Raw genomic sequence first — 20,734 nt, forward strand, 5'->3', positions numbered from 1 at the left:
TCTTTTGCTTTTTAGTTGAGTTCTTGTTGAGCTGCTTCTGGAGCTCTCAGTTAGAGTCTTGGCCCCTCATTGTATTTTTGATAACATTCATTCCTTCATTCTGTCTGCAATAATTTGTTAATTTAATTTACCAATTCATTCATTTTAGTTGTATATATGTGTATATATTTATATGCATATATGCTTGGTGTTTCCCACTCATCCCTATTCCTTGGTAGTTAAATAAATATCTTGAGTCGTTGTATTTGTCTGTTCCTTTATATCAGAGATGGAGTTCACTGTATTCAGAGTTCATGACTTTCAGATATAAGACTGATTGATTTGATTTAATTATTTTTCCTCCTAATTAATTCATTATTAATCAATTAATCAGTGGAGGTGGTGCCCCTATTACCTTAACGAGTGCATAATATTAATTTCAAGTATAGTATTATTCCTACACAAGCCATATTTTAAATAACTAAAATCACCCTTGAACAAAAAGAATCTGTGATTTAAATGTGTTTTCTATCAACTTAAGAAAACTGTAGTTTGACTCTCAACCATGACGTCAACATGTTCAACTCTGAGTGACACAAAAATAGTTAATAGTTCATAGACGTGCTTGATGGTTCTGACTCTTCACCAGTTGCAGCAATAAGCAGTAATTGAATCATCAGAAGTATTTCAGTGTAAAATTAGAGTTGTTTATTCATCATCTTCAACGATAACGTACATTTTACACAATACATTGTGTAAGCCAAGTTAATCACAAGGCTAAATGATATGATGATGTCAATGTGATTTAACATTAATATGACTGAATATGACCATGAAAAGCAGGGCTACTTCTGCAAAAGCTGTGCAATTACTCCACTTCAAGGACGTTTCAAAAAGGGTGTATATTAAGATTTACTGTAGCTGGCCTCACACATTATTTACTGCTCCTCTCTCAACATCCACTCTCATCATCTTTCTTAATCCTTAATGTTTTTGCTGAGCTCAAAAAACTCTCCCTTTCCTCACACTTGCCTGTTACCAGAGACACAGGTTACACATCAGATAAATCAATCAATCAATCAATCTGGTGCAGAGAGAGGTTTATAACCTAAATGGTGCTCTCTGAGGGTCACACTTCACCTCTGATTTCTTCAAGCGACTCAAATTTCCCTCAAAAAGTGATTATTTTCACATCTCTTCACTTGCAGAGGTTAATGGTAAGCAGAGCCACAGCTGCAGATTAACAGACGCTCACAATGTCTTAAAAATTCCAAGTTAATCCTAGTCTTGATAAACTCCAGTTGTTCTCTCTAAAGTAAAGTGAACACTCCACACAACTCCAACAGCCTTCACTTAAAGCAATTACTAAATAATTAACTTCATACTTTACATATCCCATCATAATAATTCAAATGAGGCTTTTAAGTTATGATGCATGTTAATCACAAAGAACAATTCAACCCTTTTGACACACTGTGCGTACATTTTCAGCATCAAGGATGATTAGAAAAATAAATGTTTTCTTTTCGACAGATCAAAAAAGATTCAGAATTAACTGAATCACATTCTCACTTAAGACCAAAGTGTAAGTGAATCCATATCTGACAAATCCGGACATTTTCTGGTTTGGTCATTTACAGCTTTCACCAACTTTGTTTTGAGTACCGCTGAAACTCTTTCAGGTAGATTGCATAAATATCTTGTTTCGTACGTATCGATACATCCTGCTGCAGTACATCATGAGTCTATTCCTCGCTCTCGTCCTCTCTGATCTTCACCTTCACTCGGTGCCAGGCGTTACTCAGCACTCCTCTCAGATTCCAAATGGGGGCAACTGTGTCTGGCTGCATGTTGTAACTGTTGTCGACTGCCTTGCAGACGATCTCCAGCTCTTGAGCCTTGGCAGGAAGAGGAGCCGTCACCTCCCACAGCTTCCAGGCCCAAGCTCGTCCTGGTGGAGGCGAAGGTTCGGGAGCTTGTCCCTTCTCGCTGCTCCTCAGCTGGGCCACCTGCCATGTCTTCCCTCCATCCAAAGAAACATCTACGCGCACCACCTCTCTGCCTCCGCCGCTCCATGCGTAGCCCTTCACGGTCACCTCCTCTTCGCTGCGGTCGACCACAGCGCCGTCTGCCGGTGTGGTGATTGCGGACTGAATGGGCAGCTCTTGGATGGCCGGAGCAGACTTAAAGTCCACTGTGTCCCAGTCTGTCCCGGGGGAGAAGCCCTTGTAGTCATTCTGCTGCCAGTGGCTGCTGCTCTCCTCTGCGCTTATTATGATCTTACCCAGCCATTTAACATTGCGTGCACCCACTATGCCTGGTACCACGACGCGGACAGGGAAGCCATGGTCGGCCGGAATATCCTCGCCGTTCATTTCATAAGCCAGCAGCACATCGCCCTCCTCACTAACTGCCTTGTTTAGAGGGATGGAAGCACCATAAGTTGTCCCCGTAACATCTTTGTCCAGCCCCTCAAACTGGACATGGCGAGCCCACTGCGCCACCTCCGGCCCGTATCCGGCTGCCAGAAGAACATCTCTGAGCTTAGCGCCGCTCCACCTGGCATTACTGATTGCAGCAATGCCCCAGTTAAGTCCTTTCACCTGCTTGACCTTATTCATCTCAGAACGGCGGTTACCTGCGCACTGCAGTGTGGCGGTCACAGTGTGCTTGGGGAATCGAGTCTTCAAGTCCTCTAAAGACAGCGTCAGTGCTCTTCCAGGCAGTCCCTCCACGTGCAGCTGATACGAAGCTGGGTCCACTTGAGGAACTGGCAAGTGGTTCCTTTTGAAGAAGATAGCGGAGGGGGTGATGTAGTTGTCAGAGAGGATTTCAGGTGGCGGCTCAGCGTTGAAGGGTTTGAGGTTGTTGATGCGCAGTATGGGGTGACGCTCAGGGTCAGAGGAGTAGGGGTCAGTTGATTTAATAGCCTGCTGCTTCTTCTGGTCTTCTGCATTCAGCTCACCGACCTTTTATCAACCACAGACACAGAGAAGTGTTATAAGCCCACATGGGTCTAACTCAAACATTTCTCTTGATCTCAAATGACCTAAAATACAAATCAAATGTGTCTTTCCTTTGCTGCAAACCAATTCATCCTCCCCTTTCTGAAAGCAGTCACTCTGCTCTGCTGTCCTGGCAGCTGCCGAGCATTTTTCTCAGTGGCCACTTGAGGGAGTGCCAGTATTTAGCCTACAGATATCTTTCCTTAGAGTACACTATGCAGCAGACCTTTTCATATGTATCTTCAGGGATCAAATGCAAGACAGACAAAATAAATGACATCATCGTCCCAGGATCAAAGTCAACAGACCTCGTCTGATAATGTTTTTATAACCAACAAGATCTCTCTTTTGACTCCTCAAACATGAAAATAAACATTATTTAATGGATTGTCATACTGAATAGATGCTTGAGGAAATGCTGTTACTGGATGTGCAGATTAACACATTTAACTGCCATTGATTCTCATTTGAACTTTAAGACAAACATGCTCCTTTGTTGCAGGTTGGACTTTGATTGGCCAGTCAAGTTCCTGGATCGTAATACGGGGGGGGAAACGAGGTCATATTTCCATTTCCAGCCACAAACAGCGACCCCAAGGTGAAGCTATGCACCATAGTGTGTTATTGTTAAATTTTAAATGGAATTCAATGACACGTTGAGATATTTCAGCTGCTGAATGTCTACACATAAGGTTACAAACTTTGGCTGAACTGTTGTGGTCACAACCAGTTTTTGTCTCAGCTATGTGTTGGAAACTCTCCACCTGCAAGCAGTGAACATCTGCTGAAAGGTACCTTTTTTTCTGACAGACTATATTCTATCAGTAGTTCACTGGCTAAATAGTAAATACACTTTTCTGTGTGTTAGTGAAGACACTAGTGACAGGAATGTACCTTCTAACTTTGAGAATTTGTATGATCACCTGACAGTTCTTTTACTTTTGGATCTTACTCCTGGTTTTTGTGGATAACTTTCTTTTTTGCAATTGGTTGAAACATACTTTTAAACTTTTTTTATAACAGTATTTTTGTTGAAGTATTAACAGAAACCAATTCTTATATTCCCACCTTATATTCTGAGAGGATTTCCAGCACATGTTCCTGGTTGTGTACAGCATACAGAGCCCAAAAGGGTTCAAGGGCCCCACCTGCTGCCAACAAGATTTTATCCCCACCTGGGTGCATGCTCACAAACTCAGTGATGTCATAAACGCTGCCTTTGTAAGTCACCCACACACCGTCTTCCAGAGAGCGGTGCTTTTTGACTTCTTCCTGGCTGAAGATGGGAAGAGAAGAGGTCTTCTCTATGGTTCGAACTGTAATGGTGTCTGCTTGCTCAGCCTGCACGGGGAGAGATGAGAGGCAACATCAGTTTTGTGATCTTAATTGTGGAAATAACACATGCTGGTCCACCAGATGGCTTTTATTTGTTGAACAGTAGCAGCAGCATGTTCTTAAACTGTTAATAATTTTTAAACTTTGAATATTGAACACCTGTGTCGGATCAAGACAAAACACAGTAGAACAGAAAGTAGGAGTTAATACATAATTTACTACTTGTCCTAGTAATAGTAAATCTTGCAAGAGACATTTAGCACAATGATGATACTCAATGATACTCATTGTGTTAATTATTCACAGGTTTATAAAGAAGATCTGCACTGCTGCTTGGAGAGGTTAAAGTTTTCTCACTGTACATGTGAGAGCTGCATGGATGACAAATCAACTAGTCCATCACTTCAGTTAGTTTAACAAATATGAAAAAATGACATGATAAACTATCCACGATGCAACTAAAACATTTCTTCATTTATGGTCAGCAGTTTGAACCTTGAATTTGTCAAGTCTGCACTCCTCTAAACAAATCACTTTTCTCATCTGATGATGTGTAACACCCGTTGAGTCACGCACATGTGGGAGTGAAAACTGGTGATAGTGTGTACCAACATATGCAATAGATCACTGTCCATACCGTTAGATAGAACACCATAAAAGGGTGTGACTGAAAGCCAACACTGCAAATTCGCCTTGCTTAAATCAAATGTTAATTAACTTCAAATTGGCCAAATAATTGACTACTTTTATCATTAAAACCGTAACATACTATACACTAGAATGGTGCTGCTCTAGATCAACACATTGTTCTTCATCGATGTTCAACAACACATCTTTCAGATAAAGCTGCTTTCCACTGCTGCCATTCACTTTCAGTAAGAGCAAGAGATTTATTTGGTGGTAAAAAGAAAATTTGGCAGAGGATTGTAGCCAGTAAGCTGCAACCAAATTTCATCTAAATTAATCTACTGATTACTGATATTGTTGCATTAATTGTTTAGTCTATAAGATGTCAACAATAATATCAGACGTCCATCACAAGTTTTAACAATCAAATTCATGTCTGTAAATTGCTTGTTCTGACATAATATTACCTTATGACAAAAGCAAATTCAACATTTACAGTCTTTACAGATCTTATGGCCTCCTAACCTTGTGGTGGTGGAGGACGTAAGCCAGTACAGCTCCTGTACCAGCCAGCAGTCCTGCCAAGCCATGTCTCCAGCTGGGACTGTGAGCATGCTGGTGCGATCTCTGGTCGTCACTGCTGCTGCTCCAGAGACGAGCCGCACACGACGTCGCAGCAGGTATCACCTGATGTCTAGGAAATGAAAAAAATGGAAATCTAACTTTTATGCAGATCAAGACAAGCTCATTATCTATATTCATATTGAATACAACTGTGTATGTATGTATAATTATACATTTCTGAGGTATTCACAGAGTGTAAAATAAAATATACACCACTTGTTATCTAATTGTACACAACATTCTAATAATAAACGTATCCGTTTTGGTCTCCTTCATGAAGTTCAGACCTTTAATTTGCTGGAGGTCCATAAACTGTGATAAATGTGATAAATGTACCTTTGGGAGTTGAGGGGGCCAAATCGAGTAAGGCTTTGACAGCGTCTGAGAAGCAGCATTGCATTGATGTTCTGTGGAAACATTGTATTGAGAAAAGTTACCCAACATCCTTTGATTTGAAATATTACACAAAAACATGATAAAAATATAATCTGGTAAACTGAAATTCAAACCGTTTGCAGCACATTATTTTGCATTTTTGCCTAAAAAAAAATGACTAAAATGATTATTTCGATTATCAAAACAGTTGCTGATTGTCTATTAATTGTTGCAGCTCTACACAGAGACATGTAACAGTCTACTGGCTCAGTGAGTGATGTGTTGATGTGTGTAACTTGGAATAGCTGGTAAAAAAAACAAACATGCTACTATGTGGATAATTTTACACTTTATACACACTTTGTACAGTCATATATAGTTTCATTTTACATTTTTTTAGCACTGCTCACCAGATGTACTCTCTGTTTATAGCCCACATATAGTCTTGTTAATATGACCAACTGAACCTTTAAACCCATATACTCCTACTAAACTGACCAACCAGCAGTTACTTCAACCTTCAAATGGAGCCAACCGGCTGAGGGGGAGTGAACAGAGAAGAGGAGGAGGGCTGAGCCCCGGTTCACTCCCTGACCACAGAAATGTTTCTGGATGTAAACACAGCACATGATTAATTCACTACCTGAAACCTTTCACCATTTAGTGGGAAAATGTAATTAGACAGGACCTTATCTTCTTCTGTTGACCAAGCCTTAACATTTTTATGATAAGGAAAGAGGACATGACTCAGTAAAGACTCCAGTCTGAATAAAGGAATTCAGACTAATGTCGCTCAGCTTTAGAAAAACATGGCTGTGGCTTACACTTCATTAGACCAGGGACTGGCTGACTGGAAAGATAAAGTTTATAGATATTTACTGTTAATTGGAAGATCAGACCAAAATTAAAAAGGCAAAAAATGGTAATGCTGTTTTAAAAAACTGTATTGTAATAGAAAAAAGACAGCATTTCTATGTCTTCTATGTCACTCATAAAACTACAGTAGTATGCAGAGGGATTCAGCTTTATCAATCAATTACACTTGCCTTATCACTGTAAACAGTAGCTATTACGATTAGTCGGGGTTATCTTTAACCAGCTTTTACTGAGGCAGCGAGCCAGCTAGCAGCTACTTCAACTCTGATAGACTTGAAGGGAAAGGGGTCGTCTCCTCCTGGTTTTTATGAGTCTCACTCTGTTTACACAGAGAGAAACAAGTGCTCTTTCATAAAAAGAGGAAGGATAACGTAGAGTGACGGAGCCATTTTGTTATCATAACTGAATTTAGTGTCGTAACCTCTATTCACCTTACTTAACACTGCAGAAAAAAGTCATCTGTAGCTAGAAAGTCTGAGTAACACTTTTAATATATTTCATCTGACTAAGGGTTTTATTGGTTAACAAAGTTGCATTTGAGGCTTTTAAACAGGCAGGTCAGAGTAACTCGTAAGACTTAAGTTACAATTTAAAGTTACAAAAGTTCATTTTTACAGCTACACACATTGAGACCTCTTCAGAATCAGAATCTGTTTAGATTAAATAATGTGTCCTTTGCTACCACAAATGCAACATAAAAGAATAAAAACAGAACAAGAGTGAGGCAATAATAATAATGAAATAAACAAAGTAGTGCTAAAATTAAGTGAAAATTTTTAAATCTATTTACTGAGTCGAATAATAATAGTTTAGAAATGGGATTTAAAATGTGAAATATTGACTGTAAATAGGAAATAAGTGTATGAAATATATGAAGATGACAAGAGCAACAATTAAATGTGACAAATATCAAGTTTACAGAAAACCTAAAATGTGAAACATTAATTTTGTTTTCAGTATCTGCAGTCTCGCTAATCTGAGAGATGGATACGGGCACACCTACATTTCTTATGATCAACTTAGTTAAGGAATTTTACACCTAGAAATATATGAGATGAAATGATATGAAGTGAAAAAGGTTGAGAGACACAGAGCTCCCAAATTAGATTAAAAAACCACCTGTTTGTTTGTGGTGCACAACAAGGACTGTATGGTGAAACAACGTCACATATTATTATTATTATTATTATTATTATTATTATTATTATTATTGTTATTACTACTACTACTGAAAAACTATGTGCATCCCAAATTGCAAGTTTACTGACATCAAGCTGTATTGACAACCTGCCTTCCCCCCCATTTTACATGCTGTGTGTATGTGGAAATTTAAAACAACACATTAAACTATTTATAGATAAAATTAGCATTTAACACCATATTTTTAATGGCAACAACTGCAACAGTATTTGGTGTAAGTCCTCTGACAGTAATATGTGTAGTTTTATATTGTCCACATGAGTAATTTACATAGACCTGATTATGGGTGCGTTGGATCTTTCCACAAGCTGACAGCAGACAAAATTAGCTTTAATAATACATTTCTGCACTAGCAAACTGTGTGTTATATTACCCTAACGTTATTAAAACTCACACAGCAGACACTCGTAAAATAAATCCTATTAAAAGCTACTCGGTTCAAGTTGTGTCACAGCAGCCAAACGTTTCGGCAACGTTAAAATAACCAATATGTCTATTTGACGTCGCAGCGCTAACGTAGCTAACAGTCCAGTTAGCCGGCTGATATTAGCCTGCCTGCCCGGCTTCACCTACCCGCTCACTTACAGTATGTTCATAAACAGAATAAATGTTACTCTTATAATGTTAGTTTCAGTTACTTCTTCTATGCAAAGCCACACTCACTTTAGTTGTGTCAGTCGCCTGCTTGGACCATGGATGTGTAGACTTGGACCCAGATGCTCCCCACGATGAACAACAACTAACTACGTTGCTCTGAAACGTAACACAAATATGGACTGGGGTGCGTTCAAGACAACGACTGTTGACTTCTCTCTGCAGGACTTCCTGCAAAAGAGGCGAGGCAGGGTCAATGCAACCTTTACCTCCCAAGATTATTAGGTTAAAGGACTTAGACGGCTTGAAAACAACCGTTTAGAAATTAATTTATCGATGAACACTGTGGGAGGATGACTGCTGGAAGACTGTGTAACAAATGAAACACAACAGTAGTAACTAAGTACATTCACTCAAGTACTGTAGCCTACTTTACAGTTTTGAGGTACTTGTACTTTACTTGAGTACTTCCATTTTATTCCTCTTTATACCTCCTCTCCACTACATTTCAGAGGGAAATATTGTATTTTCTACTCCACTACATTTATTTGAAAGCATTAGTTACTTTTCAGATGAAGATTTGACACAATGGATAATATAACAAGCTTTTAAAATACAACACATTGTTAAAGATTAAACCAGTGGTTTCCAACCTTTTTGGCTTTGGATGTCTTACAAAAAGCAGTGTGTAGTTGGGGTCACATTTCAGATGTCTATGAGTTGTTAGCAGCTTCACCAAATAGTGATTTTTCCCTCTCAACTTCTCACATGGTTTCATTTCAATAATGAAAATATGTTCAAATGATTGATGATGATGAACAGATTTGTGTATCAGAACTTTGTTCTTCTTCTTTCCTCTCCCATTAATCATCTCACAACCCCTCAGATTTATCTGGTGACCCTTTGGAGGCGCCTGACTGCAATACTTTAACTACATCAAGCTGATAATACTTATGTACTTTTACATTTTTTCATGCAGGACTTTTACTTGTAACTGAGTATTTTTACATAGTTTTATTGGTACTTTTACTTAAGTAAAGGATCTGAATACTTCTTCCAACACTGCACAATAGTAGCCTAGTCGGTACCAGCTCCTAATGACCTTTAAAAAAAAGTATAATCTATCACTAATGATTTAATTAATGTAAGAAAAATTGTTTACTGGCTAAAGCTTTATGATGATGATGATGATGATGAAAGAAAAAGAAAAGGTGATCACTGTTTTCCAAAGCCCAAAATAATGTCCTTAAATGTTTTCTGTTGTTTCAACCAACAGTCCACAACCCACACATTCTTTTTTTCTTAAAAAAATACTCAAACTGATTAATTGAATATCAAAATAGTAATTCAATAGTTCAAAATTAATCAATTAATCTTTGCAGCTCTAATATATAGCCTATATGACGATGTTCTTTTTTGCACCAAACAAAGAATCTATCAGAGTACATTTTTTGCCAAAGGCTTCACAGCAGGTTAGTCTGGACATGCTCCAGTTTACTGACTCTTCATTCCCTCGTCTCCTCCAGTATTCACACTTTCTGAACGCACCGGAATTTACACAATAAACAGACATGCAGACGGGGAAGAGGATTAAAAGTTTGAATAAACCACAACATTATCAACAGAGTAATGTATAATATTGCATTGACTGTGTAAAAAAACAGAGGCCCAACAGAAACTTTTGTCATTATCAACAGGAGTGAATAAGGAAGTCTTTATCAGGAAACTTTATTGCACTAATTAATCGTCATTAATGTGCATATTGTGCCAAAGTAGTGCAATTTGACCATAACACAGTTGGAGATGTGACTTGCTGCCATGAGTGAAAATTGAAGATGTGTTTGACAATAACAACAGCACAAAATCAGCAGTAATAATAATAATATAAGTGCACACAGCAAGAATAATATGACAACTATTAACTGTTAGACGTAAACATAACCATATAAATATCATACGGTTTTTGTATTGTGATGCTTGGTTGGAAAGATGCAGATTAATACTGTATCTCACACCTCGAGTGCAGCTGTCCTCATCAACAAGACCTGGGACCCCACAGACTCCTGACCCACCAATGGACACTACACGTTACATTAACGTAAAATCTTATAATCTAACATTTGTGCATCTGTGGGTTTTATTACTCATTACATCTAACTCGGTGCAGTACATTAAAACAATGGTTTTGTTATTTTTACTTACACACTGCAAATGCTGTTTACACCATGAACATATTTACATTCCTGGTCAATGTTTTGCACATTAAATTCTCTTCAATTTAAACTTATAACAGCTCTTTTCACTTAGAATATATTTTGAATAAATTTTGTGTAGATTTTGATTGTTATGCACCACAACCATGAGGCAAATTCCTTGCATGTGCAAACCTACTTAGAAATAAGCCTGATTCACTGTTTCTCAAAATTAAGACTATGTTTCCCATAAACCCAATTGCTTTCATTCAAATGTTGCCACTTGTCCCATTTCTCCCTCCATTGATCCACCACATGTGCATTTATTTATTCTTTTTCTATCCCGAAGAGAATAAATGTCTGATTTTAGACCTTTCCAGCTGCATTTGTCATCTTTAGCTCATTTTCCACTAAAGGACAGTTTTCCCTTACTGTTATAATCCAACATAGTTGCACCATCTCACTGTATAAAGCTGCCAGTACCTGTCTTCTCAATGATGATCTTAATAGTATGCATAGATTTTTTAATAGTAAATATATTTTTGTTAATTAAATGGAATGCAGTAATGATTCATTGATGTTACATGGTGCACATTTGGCTAAAATCTACAAAGTACAATAAAACTGTATTTATTTGATATTTTTTCCTCTTTAAAATAGTCTTTTCTCTCCTCCAAGTGGTCATGGTGGACATCAGAAGAGTTCCTGTTTATATTCCTTTTTGCCGTACAGTAATTAGTATCGAAAAGGAAGAGATAAAGACTCAGAATTCAACAAATGTCACACCTTGAAGATATTTCACACTCAAACTCCTCCTGTTCTTCTGTGTGCCACCAACTTAACAGAAGCTGCAGGAAAACTGACACAAAAGTTAAAGGATTACCACAAATTCAGCAAACAACTGGTTTGTTCAAACAATATACAGTCCTGACACTAAACTATCAGGTGCTCTTGGCTTAAATTGTTTCTCTCTGGATGCAACATTTTTTAGGTGTTTCCTGCTGAACAGCTGGTAACCTGAACTCACATATTTATATAGCAGAATATCACAAGATAATGTGTCTGGATTTGGTCACTGTTGTGTAAAATATGGCTGAGGGATTTTCTTTTTTTTCCCCATGTTTAAACTGTGCTATTGTGAGCTTTGCCATGTTTGGAGAATGCAGTCAAAACATAACCTGAGGCACGTACTTAGGATTTAGTTGCTATAGTAACAACTGATTCACTGGACTGCACTGTCTGTGTTTTGATGACATTTTTTCCAAACCCCCTCGGTGCACTTTCATACATGCCCTCATGTGAGGATTCAGTCAAATATTGTTTTTTACATGTATATGACACCTACTTCTGACACCTTCATGTTAGTGAAGTACATTTTATGAATGGACAAGAACATCCTGTTGCTCAATGAAACATTTTAGATAAAACAATTCCTTAAGCCAACAGGTACATTTCCACGTACTAACTAAAGACACACCTTAAATAAATATTTAAGTAATGATACGCCTTTTGTGCGAAGGTTGTGCTGTCGGGCACAATCAGAGCAATAAATTTCATACATATCCTTCATAAATATCCATGTTTCTGATTGATGTGTTGCTATGTTTCTGCTGGTTGCTATGTTACTGGTCATTGTTTTTGCATATATTGTGGTTGTGTAGTTTTTTTCTATCTGTGTGACCAATTACCCTGAAATAACATTTCTCAGAATTGTAGTTCAATGAATCAAGTGAAAGATGAATTAGTGTCATGCAGAGTACAGAGTGTAGTGAACTTTCCTCTCTGTAAAGAAATTCTATCACTTATCTGCATAATAAAACCTAGAATATTGCCTCTGTGGTCTGTCTGTCACTGCTGGGCTCTCTAGCTCTACCTACTGGTAATGTATATATAACCAACAATACAGTTGATTCAGATCACGAATCCCGTTAATCTTCAACTGCAGATGCAGTTACGAACAGTTCAATGAAAGAGATTGCAGGTCATTTCGCCTATTTGTAATAAAAAGCCAACAGGCTGGAAAATGTACTTCAGTGATTCATGAGAAAAATATATATTAGAGAAAGTCAGAAATAGACATAAATTTGTGTAGACTTTGGTAGTCTCCCCATCCTCAGCTTGACAGGAGACTGACCTATTAACTCCAAACTGCTTTGGTTTAGTGAGATCTGATCAAACATAGCTGATGCATCAACATTTTTCTGTTTTCTGATAAGGCTAAAAGAGCCTTTAACTGATTTATAATACCAGGATCTTTAAGCACTCCCTTGAGCATTTCAGGATTTGAGTCAAATGTGAGTTGAATATCTGCAGTTAATATTTTACGTGCAGGGAGTAGCACTCATTGGTGCTCAGATTAACTGGTCTTTTCTTTATTTTCTGATTTTTAACTGATAAAAAACATTTCAGAGCATATAAAGATTCTTAATCTTAAAATGTAAAAAATATTTGAGCCAAATATCCAAAGTTATCGAGAGAAAAGCCACCTACAATCCATTCTGACACCCACCTGAGCATAAATTAGTGCTTTTAGTAAAACTAGTTTTGCATTAACGGTTTTTAGTAACATACTGCACATCACAGAATCCCTCCCGAATGCAAGGACGTGTTGTTTCTCACAGAACAGTTCTTTGTTAATATGTTAAACTTAACGATGAGGAGTGAATAGGACTGTAAAGACAATTTCAGAATCTCATGTGTATACAAGTTTAATATTTTGAAAAAGCTTTACTACAGAATTTAAATACAATATTCTGAAAAAAGTGGAAAAACAAGGCTCTACCATGAGAGTGTCTACATTACAACATGGAAAATGTCCAAACATCACCTAAAACCTGTCACTATCTCCAGGAATTAGCTGTAGCCTCTTTATAATTCACATTTCAGGTTAACATGGCCGCTGTCAGTCCGATTCTTGGTAGCACTGCTGAGCTTGATACGAGCATCCTTTAACCACTGTTGTACACAGAGGGACTTCCTGGATCCATACGCCTGCCAGTACGTCCTTCATGTGGATTCTCCTGCTGGATGGCTGATATTCACTGCTGTGTCATCTTTGCTGCTTCAGCTTTTATTAGTGAGATGAGTTCCAAGTTAATAAGAAACACGAAACGAAGACCTGCAATCTGTAGGGACACATACAGTATGTTAGAGCCACGTCTCACTCAAATATATTATGATCGCTTAAAATTTAAATCATATGCAACTTGGCTGACATCCTCCACACACCTCCACCACTGAGTTGTTGTTGAGTTTCCACTTGTTGCCCGACAGGACCGGTCTGCCATCTATGTAGATGGGTCGTCTGCCCTCATTGGCGATGAAGAAGTCTCCGTTATTCTTCAGTTTAATAATTCCTGGAAACATCAAAAACATCAAGATGATTGATTGTTGAGTTTACTGTCAGCAGCCTCTCATTGCTGCTAGTTGAAAATATGAAGCTTTAAAAGTCCCTGAAAACTTTTTTCCCCTCAATAATCTTCTTACTATGACTGACAAGGATCCTACATGAACACAATATTTTCTGCCAAAGTTTGAGAAGTTTTGGTTATTTCACAGTTGAGGTTTCTTTTTTTCCCAGAGCTCTTCTGAGGTGGACTGATAAATTCTTAATAAATAATAATTTAATTCGTTTTTTCGACTTTTATTGTTTCTTCTTTAGTCATTAATGTTGTCTCATAGGGCTTTAACATGACAATAAAATCAATAAAAGAAACAAACTGGTCTCAAAGCAATGTCAGTTTAAAACCATGACAGACATTGACCTTTTGAGATGTAACAGTCACACATACAGACGCTCTGCTGTGCACGTTCTGCACGATTGTGACACTGCTTCATGCAACTTCCTCATATCTAACAGCTTGAGGTCAAGGTAGCAGCTTTACTGTTACAGTATTTTAAAATGACACAAAGCAGCATAAATGTATATTAAACATCAACTGTTGAATGATCAACTTCCTGGAAAGTATTACCCCAACACCTGGGACTTTTGGTGGGCCAGGAACTACAGCAGAGGTAGCAAATATGGACCCTGATTCCTCCTCTCAAAACACGAGTATAGCCCCTGAGTTCCAAAAATGTTCCTGGGGATATTTTGTCTTTATATTCTGCACACAGACCAATCGTGTCACACATAAAATTCTCTTCACATTTGGTCTGAACCATAATAGTGTTGCATGCAAGTTTACTTTCAAAAATATATCTGATAAGTTATCATTATGCTAATTAATTATTCAGTAAGTGCCATTTGCTCAAACAATCCAAAAAATTTAATTCATTTTGCAGTTTCCATTCTCTTAGCTGCTGCCAGTAACTAAGAGCAAATTATTTTAAATTTCCTATTACAGCCTGACAATGTTTGTTTTAAGTTTAATCACCTTGTTTTCTTGATATTTTCCAGGCAGGTCCCTCTAGTGACAGATCTACATCTATCTGTTTGTCCTTTGTCGCCCTGCCCAACGTAATCTGTGTGAACATGAATAAAAAGACAATTAGCATCATACTAAAAAACACCTTCATAGATAAGATTGGCCCGCTCACAAACAGCGGTGCTTCTGAGGTATCATATTTGTGAAAAATACAATGATTTACCTCTCGTGATCTCATGAGGTAGCGTACCATTCGTCCTCGTAGTGCCGCCAGTGTCTGGTTGTCAAAGTCGGGCATACTCATCCCTGGTGACGAAGACATGAACATAAACCGAGTTCCACCAAACTGGGTTCTTCGAAACAAATATAATTTTAAAAGTCATCTGCTTGTGTTTAGCGAGTGTAAGCGTGTATACCTGTGATACTGTCGACAAGGACCTGCCAGCGTGGCAACTCCTGCTCTAACTGTCTGATCTCTCTTTTCTGGTGACGATCAGAAATCATCAGCTCTGAAAGGAAACCAGGAGTAAAAACATTTATGTAAGAAATATCAAGATGATCAAAGATTTAAATCCATGTTATACAGCAACAAAAAAAAAATCAATTAGGACATTTCTGGCTGTAATAACAAACAACTGTACTGCCAACTCGAACCTGAACTAAACCTCACTGTGGCGTCTGCGCTGTCATTAGACAAATCTTCAAGTAATGAAGCATCGCAGCTGAATATCAACTTGTGTCTTTATAATGAAAATTCTTACCATGTTCCAACACCTCGTCTCTGCTCTCCCTGCATGGAAGGAAACACAAAAAAAAAACTGATCAGCAGTGAAACTTGATGGACATACAATACTTTAGCGAGAAGATGGACAATAATTTATCTACTATCTTTTATGACAAACTAAAACCTTATATGAATACTGCACAGTGAAAGATTGTCTTACTTTAACTTTACATCATCAACCATCTGCTCAGCATCAGAGAAGTTCAGGACTTGGTCACCTTTAGGGAGAGGCTGGACTGTAACACACAAAAAACAACACATTACTGAATACAGAGTTCTTCACTTTATTAATGTGATTATTCAATAGATAGTAATGTAATTTACATCATAACTGTCATCTATTACAGATGTTGACAAACTCTATTTTTCTGTATTTTCAATAAATGTTGATCAGAGTAGAATAGAAGTAAAATAGTCAGAGTAAAATCACAGTAAAACAGTCCCTACAATTTCTGCCATGCTAAGACCCCAATAAAGAGATGTAAAGCCTGGTTGTGCTTTAAGAAAAAAAGCCCTTCTAACAGTCATGATGTAGTTTACTCATCAATTATAGCGACTGTCTGTTAAGGTAATATAATTTAGTTTGTTTGACCATTTTAAATGTTTGTATGTGTTTCTGCCAGAACACACGTTTACATGAAGAAGAGTCTGGTTTGAGATCAGTTCATTTTGTTATGTAACTGCACTAGAGCTGTAGTCAACCAAAGAAAATCTTGGTCGACTAAAATCGTACATGATCTTCAGTAGACCCAGCAGTCTCCATTAGGTTGGGCGAGTTCAACATTGTGAAAACATTGGGAGTGTTTTGAATACATCCCCTTTTCACAGGTAATTTGTTAGTCTGTCCCTCCCGCCGCAGGAAATAATGGATTACTCCTGGAAAGCTGTTGATGTAGCACTTTTCTCCTTATGAAAATAACACGGAGATTATTCAACCAATGAGAATTTAGTCGGACGAGAGCATATCGACCAACTAATCGACCAGTCGACCAGGAGACTACAGCCCTAAACTGCACTTTTTTAGATTTTAAAACAACTGTTTACTGGCAAATGTTTACACTTAAGTGTCTTTTCCTGTCAAAGATTTGAATTGTATTCCACAGCCAGTCTAAAGATATTACAGTTTGCTTGCAGGATGGCCCCCAAAAGGGATTCATACTTGACGTGCATCTGAGTACAAAATAGGGATGCGTGGAGAGCCCAGTATTTGTATTTGTTGAGGCAGCAAAATTATTTGTATTTGTATTCCAATAGGAGTGGAAATAGGCATAACAATCCTGTTTTTGTTTTTATATGCTTCTAATTTTAGGATATTAAAGTGTTCTTCAATTAACTATTTTGCTGACACTTTTTCCCACACTGGGTATCAATCCCCGGTCTCCCAGACTATGGACGACTGCACTGATCACTCAGCCAAAGCTCGGCTTCGCCAGACACACAGACGTGCAGCTATTTATACATCCATGACACAGAGACAGACGGAGCAGAGGAGAGATATGGAGACAGTAATGTCTCGACCTGCTGTTATTTGATATGTTTTTTTTCTTCCTGAAAACAAATAATTTTGAAAATATTTCTACGAAATATATATTCGTAAAAACCCACTATTTGTGCTTCTTGGAATACTGTATTTGGATTCAACCTCACCCCTAGTACAAAGGACATGTTTCATTTGGCCAAAATAAATGAACTTAATTTGTGAATTCTCCGAAGAGTTTGAATGAGTAACTCAACTCACCACTCTGGTCATCCAGCAGGTAGTACTGCTTTAGAAGCTGCCAGTGTACCAGCAGGCTTTTGGGGGTGCGAGATTGGTGAAAGACACTGGGGTGTTTGCTCAGGAGCTCCTGGAACACGTCCAGTTTGGGCTGGCTAGTCTGTTTAACGACAAACATAATGCAAAGCCTCTTGTGAATTCAAGACGCAAATATCAAATGTGTATTTCAAAAACGTATGCTGTAATCCAAAATAAAACAACAGCTTATTTTTGAATTGCATTTGAATCGCCATTTGATTGGTACACATCAGCTGATTCAAGAAACAATTTCACTTACTGAACCAATCTTGGCCAGCAGTGCCTCCTCAGCCTGGCTGAAGAGCGCTTTGCTTTGGATCGCTGCAATGGCCTCTGGGTGAAGCTGCCGCATAGCCTGCCATGCCAGCCTAACCACACAGACAACAGACAGAATGTGATTGAAATAAAATTCAAAGGGTAAGGGTGTAAACAAAAAGAGAAATATATTTTAAAAATTAGGGGAAGGTGAAGTTTTTGCCTGCTTGGTATCTTACTTTGAGATGACAGGATCGTAGAGGAGAGCGTACCACCTCTCTTTAATTTCCCGCAAAGTGAAACGACAGCTGAACTTGACCCCCAAATGAACAGAGGTTAGATCTGTGGTCTAGAGACAAACACAAGATTTCACAAGAAAGTAGAAAGAAACTGGTCACGTTAATTCCTGAACAATGTCCATCTTTCATGACAGTGTCGTTAAGTTTGTACTACTCACCTGCAACACAGCATTTATAAGCAGCAGGTCATCAGTAGGTTTCCACCGGCCCAAGTCTTTGGTAATATGTAGAGGCTGCTTGCTTTTCTTCACCCTTTTGGTGATAGGTGCAGGGTTTACCACCATTGTAAGAGGCGGCGGTAGAGCTGTTCCTGATTTCGCCACCTGACAGGGTCACATGAGGGCACAAAAATTTACATCATCCATCAGTCTCAAGTTTTATTTCAATCACGCATTTGTGTGGGAATCTTTTATGGCTTTATGTACCTTTTTTCTCTCACTGGATGAAGGCTCGCTCCCTGAACAGCGAACAGGCTCGATGACAGGAGGACCTTTAACTCTACTGGATGACTTGACGAGGCTGCTTTCCACCAGCTCATCATCAAACTTCTTCCTCTTTATTGACCTGAGGACATTATTTTGGCAACATTTACGCAGCAATTCATCATTCTTTAAACATATATACACACAACAGAAACACCAAATCACATATTTTGAGCAGCAGTGAGCAACACAACTATATTCCCATTTATTGCTAAAAGAAACCATGTTGACTATGCTAGTATACAGCTGGAACAACACAATACACAACAAAATAAATCACACCTCGAGGAGCTTCTGCGTTTGGGAACACCACTGCCAAATGCTTGTGTCGCTGTCCTTTTCACATCTTTTACTCCGAGTGACTCTTCGTCCTCTGACCGGCTCTGAGCACCAGCTACTGCCATCGGCGCACCAACCACAGGGTCACCCGCCTGCATCTGTCCAGTCACAACATAAGACACGTCAGGAAATAAATTTGCACCTTTCTCAGAGTAGCAGAACTCATCAATCCTGTCTCTGTCACGTTTATGAACCTTTAACTTGGCTTCAGAGTTTATCTGGCTTAATATGGTTGCTAAATCCATATGAGGACATGAGCTTAAGCATGTTCCAGGTTGCTCACAATTAGTACAATCCACGAATAATTAAACTCTAATTGGAGCAGGTAAGGGGTATCATATGCTTTAGGGACACTCTACATTAACATGTTGTTTGATTTGCTTAGCCTTCCAGTGTTAAATTGAGGAATAACCTGGAATCCGTGTGCATATGTTGACCAGTTTTTAATAATTCACCTTATTTCTTTATAGTAAGCATCTTAATAACAGTGTATGAGAACATATTTCAACTTTGATTCATGTATGAACATAACGTCAAAGTTATAAACAGACGAAATACGTCTCAAATGATAGTCATTTATTCAGAATGTCGCTTTACCGCTGTGTGTGTGATCCATTTTAAAGTAGTCTGTGTTTGTGTTTCTATAAGTCAGGGGAGTGATCAGGCTGCTCATCATCGCCTTTTGTTTACATGTAACCTTAGCCATATGGGGCCTTTACGACTGCCTCCAATATGTGATACTTAATGCGGAAATAATAGCTGTAGCGATCAAGAAAGCTTCCCCCAGATAATGGAGCATTATAGTTCTGACAGTCTTTCTGGTTAGCCAACATTATCTGGTCAAAATAATGCTGGTTTCTGTTAGGCTAGCTAGCATTAGCTTAGCCAACATAACGTTCTTACGATAGTTAATTAGCAAGCTAATACGACCAGCTAGCTACGCTGTCTTGCGACTCACCTTGCTGTTTGTCTTAGTTGTGATATCAGATCCGTTAATGGGAGTCTATATGGAGCCTATATGGTCTATATCAACACCCTGTTAGCTGCTTGACGTGGGCGGTTTATTTAGGTAGCTACATGGCTAACTGACCACAGGAATTTGACGGATGCTTATTAGCATTAGCTTCTTTGCTGCTCTGTTTTCTTCTTGTGAGGGTGTAGCGCAGTTAGCAAACAGCTTTACGGTACAACAGTGCCCCCCAGTGGACCGGAGAGCAGGCCGTTCAAATGATATACACAGAATATTTCACACGAGATTAATATTTCTTAACATTTAAACTGAAATTGTCCTCACAACATTTCTTCTTTTTTGAAGAAGAGGTCCAAAAATGTTAGTTGGTTATGTGGTTACTTTACAGTTAATTGTCTGATAAGCTTAAAAGCAGTAACTTAGGCCAAGTGTTTGGTTTTGGACACTTAGTACATGCACATTCAATTGTTTCATTTCACTGTTGTGCCCTGGTCAAAAAATCTTTTCCAACAGAATCCTTTAGGAGTCCCATAAATTTCTAAAAATCCTGTTAGAAAAAAATGTTCTTTTTAGGATTTTCTCAATCCTATTGGAAATCTGTTTTTTTTTCTGCTGGTTCTAATAAAATCCTTCAGG

At 38.3% G+C, this 20,734-nt stretch overlaps 2 protein-coding genes across 2 annotated transcripts; both read right to left on the minus strand.

Annotated features, from left to right (window-relative positions):
* Window positions 1-672: 672 nt before the first annotated feature.
* Window positions 673-8,864, minus strand: suox (sulfite oxidase). The gene is made up of 5 exons (XM_042407469.1): window positions 8,685-8,864; window positions 5,907-5,977; window positions 5,472-5,640; window positions 4,053-4,325; window positions 673-2,948 (listed from the first exon to the last, which is right to left on the minus strand). The coding sequence occupies exons 2-5, from the start codon at window positions 5,963-5,965 to the stop codon at window positions 1,725-1,727; spliced, it is 1,725 nt and encodes a 574-aa protein (XP_042263403.1). The 5' UTR covers window positions 5,966-5,977; window positions 8,685-8,864; the 3' UTR covers window positions 673-1,724.
* A 4,625-nt stretch (window positions 8,865-13,489) lies between these two features.
* On the minus strand, window positions 13,490-20,294 carry mcrs1 (microspherule protein 1). The gene is made up of 14 exons (XM_042406618.1): window positions 20,087-20,294; window positions 19,072-19,226; window positions 18,733-18,871; window positions 18,466-18,630; window positions 18,248-18,357; window positions 18,013-18,121; window positions 17,697-17,835; window positions 16,119-16,194; window positions 15,936-15,964; window positions 15,591-15,683; window positions 15,398-15,480; window positions 15,184-15,271; window positions 14,036-14,163; window positions 13,490-13,932 (listed from the first exon to the last, which is right to left on the minus strand). The coding sequence occupies exons 2-14, from the start codon at window positions 19,224-19,226 to the stop codon at window positions 13,846-13,848; spliced, it is 1,401 nt and encodes a 466-aa protein (XP_042262552.1). The 5' UTR covers window positions 20,087-20,294; the 3' UTR covers window positions 13,490-13,845.
* Between the last annotated feature and the right edge of the window lie 440 nt (window positions 20,295-20,734).

Source organism: Thunnus maccoyii, chromosome 3 (genome assembly GCF_910596095.1).
Source record: "Thunnus maccoyii chromosome 3, fThuMac1.1, whole genome shotgun sequence".
In the NCBI taxonomy this organism is placed as follows: domain Eukaryota; kingdom Metazoa; phylum Chordata; class Actinopteri; order Scombriformes; family Scombridae; genus Thunnus; species Thunnus maccoyii.

Coding starts and splice junctions, on each gene's coding strand:
- suox (XM_042407469.1), bottom strand. CDS start 5,965: ATGCTGCTTCTCAGACGCTGTCAAAGCCTTACTCGATTTGGCCCCCTC. Junction 5,641..5,906: donor GGCCCCCTCAACTCCCAAAG/GTACATTTATCA, acceptor TTCATTTCCTAG/ACATCAGGTGATACCTGCTG. Junction 2,949..4,052: donor AAATCCTCTCAGAATATAAG/GTGGGAATATAA, acceptor GGTTGATAAAAG/GTCGGTGAGCTGAATGCAGA.
- mcrs1 (XM_042406618.1), bottom strand. CDS start 19,226: ATGCAGGCGGGTGACCCTGTGGTTGGTGCGCCGATGGCAGTAGCTGGT. Junction 16,195..17,696: donor CCTGCTGGATGACCAGAGTG/GTGAGTTGAGTT, acceptor TGTGTGTTACAG/TCCAGCCTCTCCCTAAAGGT. Junction 15,481..15,590: donor CCTTGTCGACAGTATCACAG/GTATACACGCTT, acceptor CTTCGTCACCAG/GGATGAGTATGCCCGACTTT.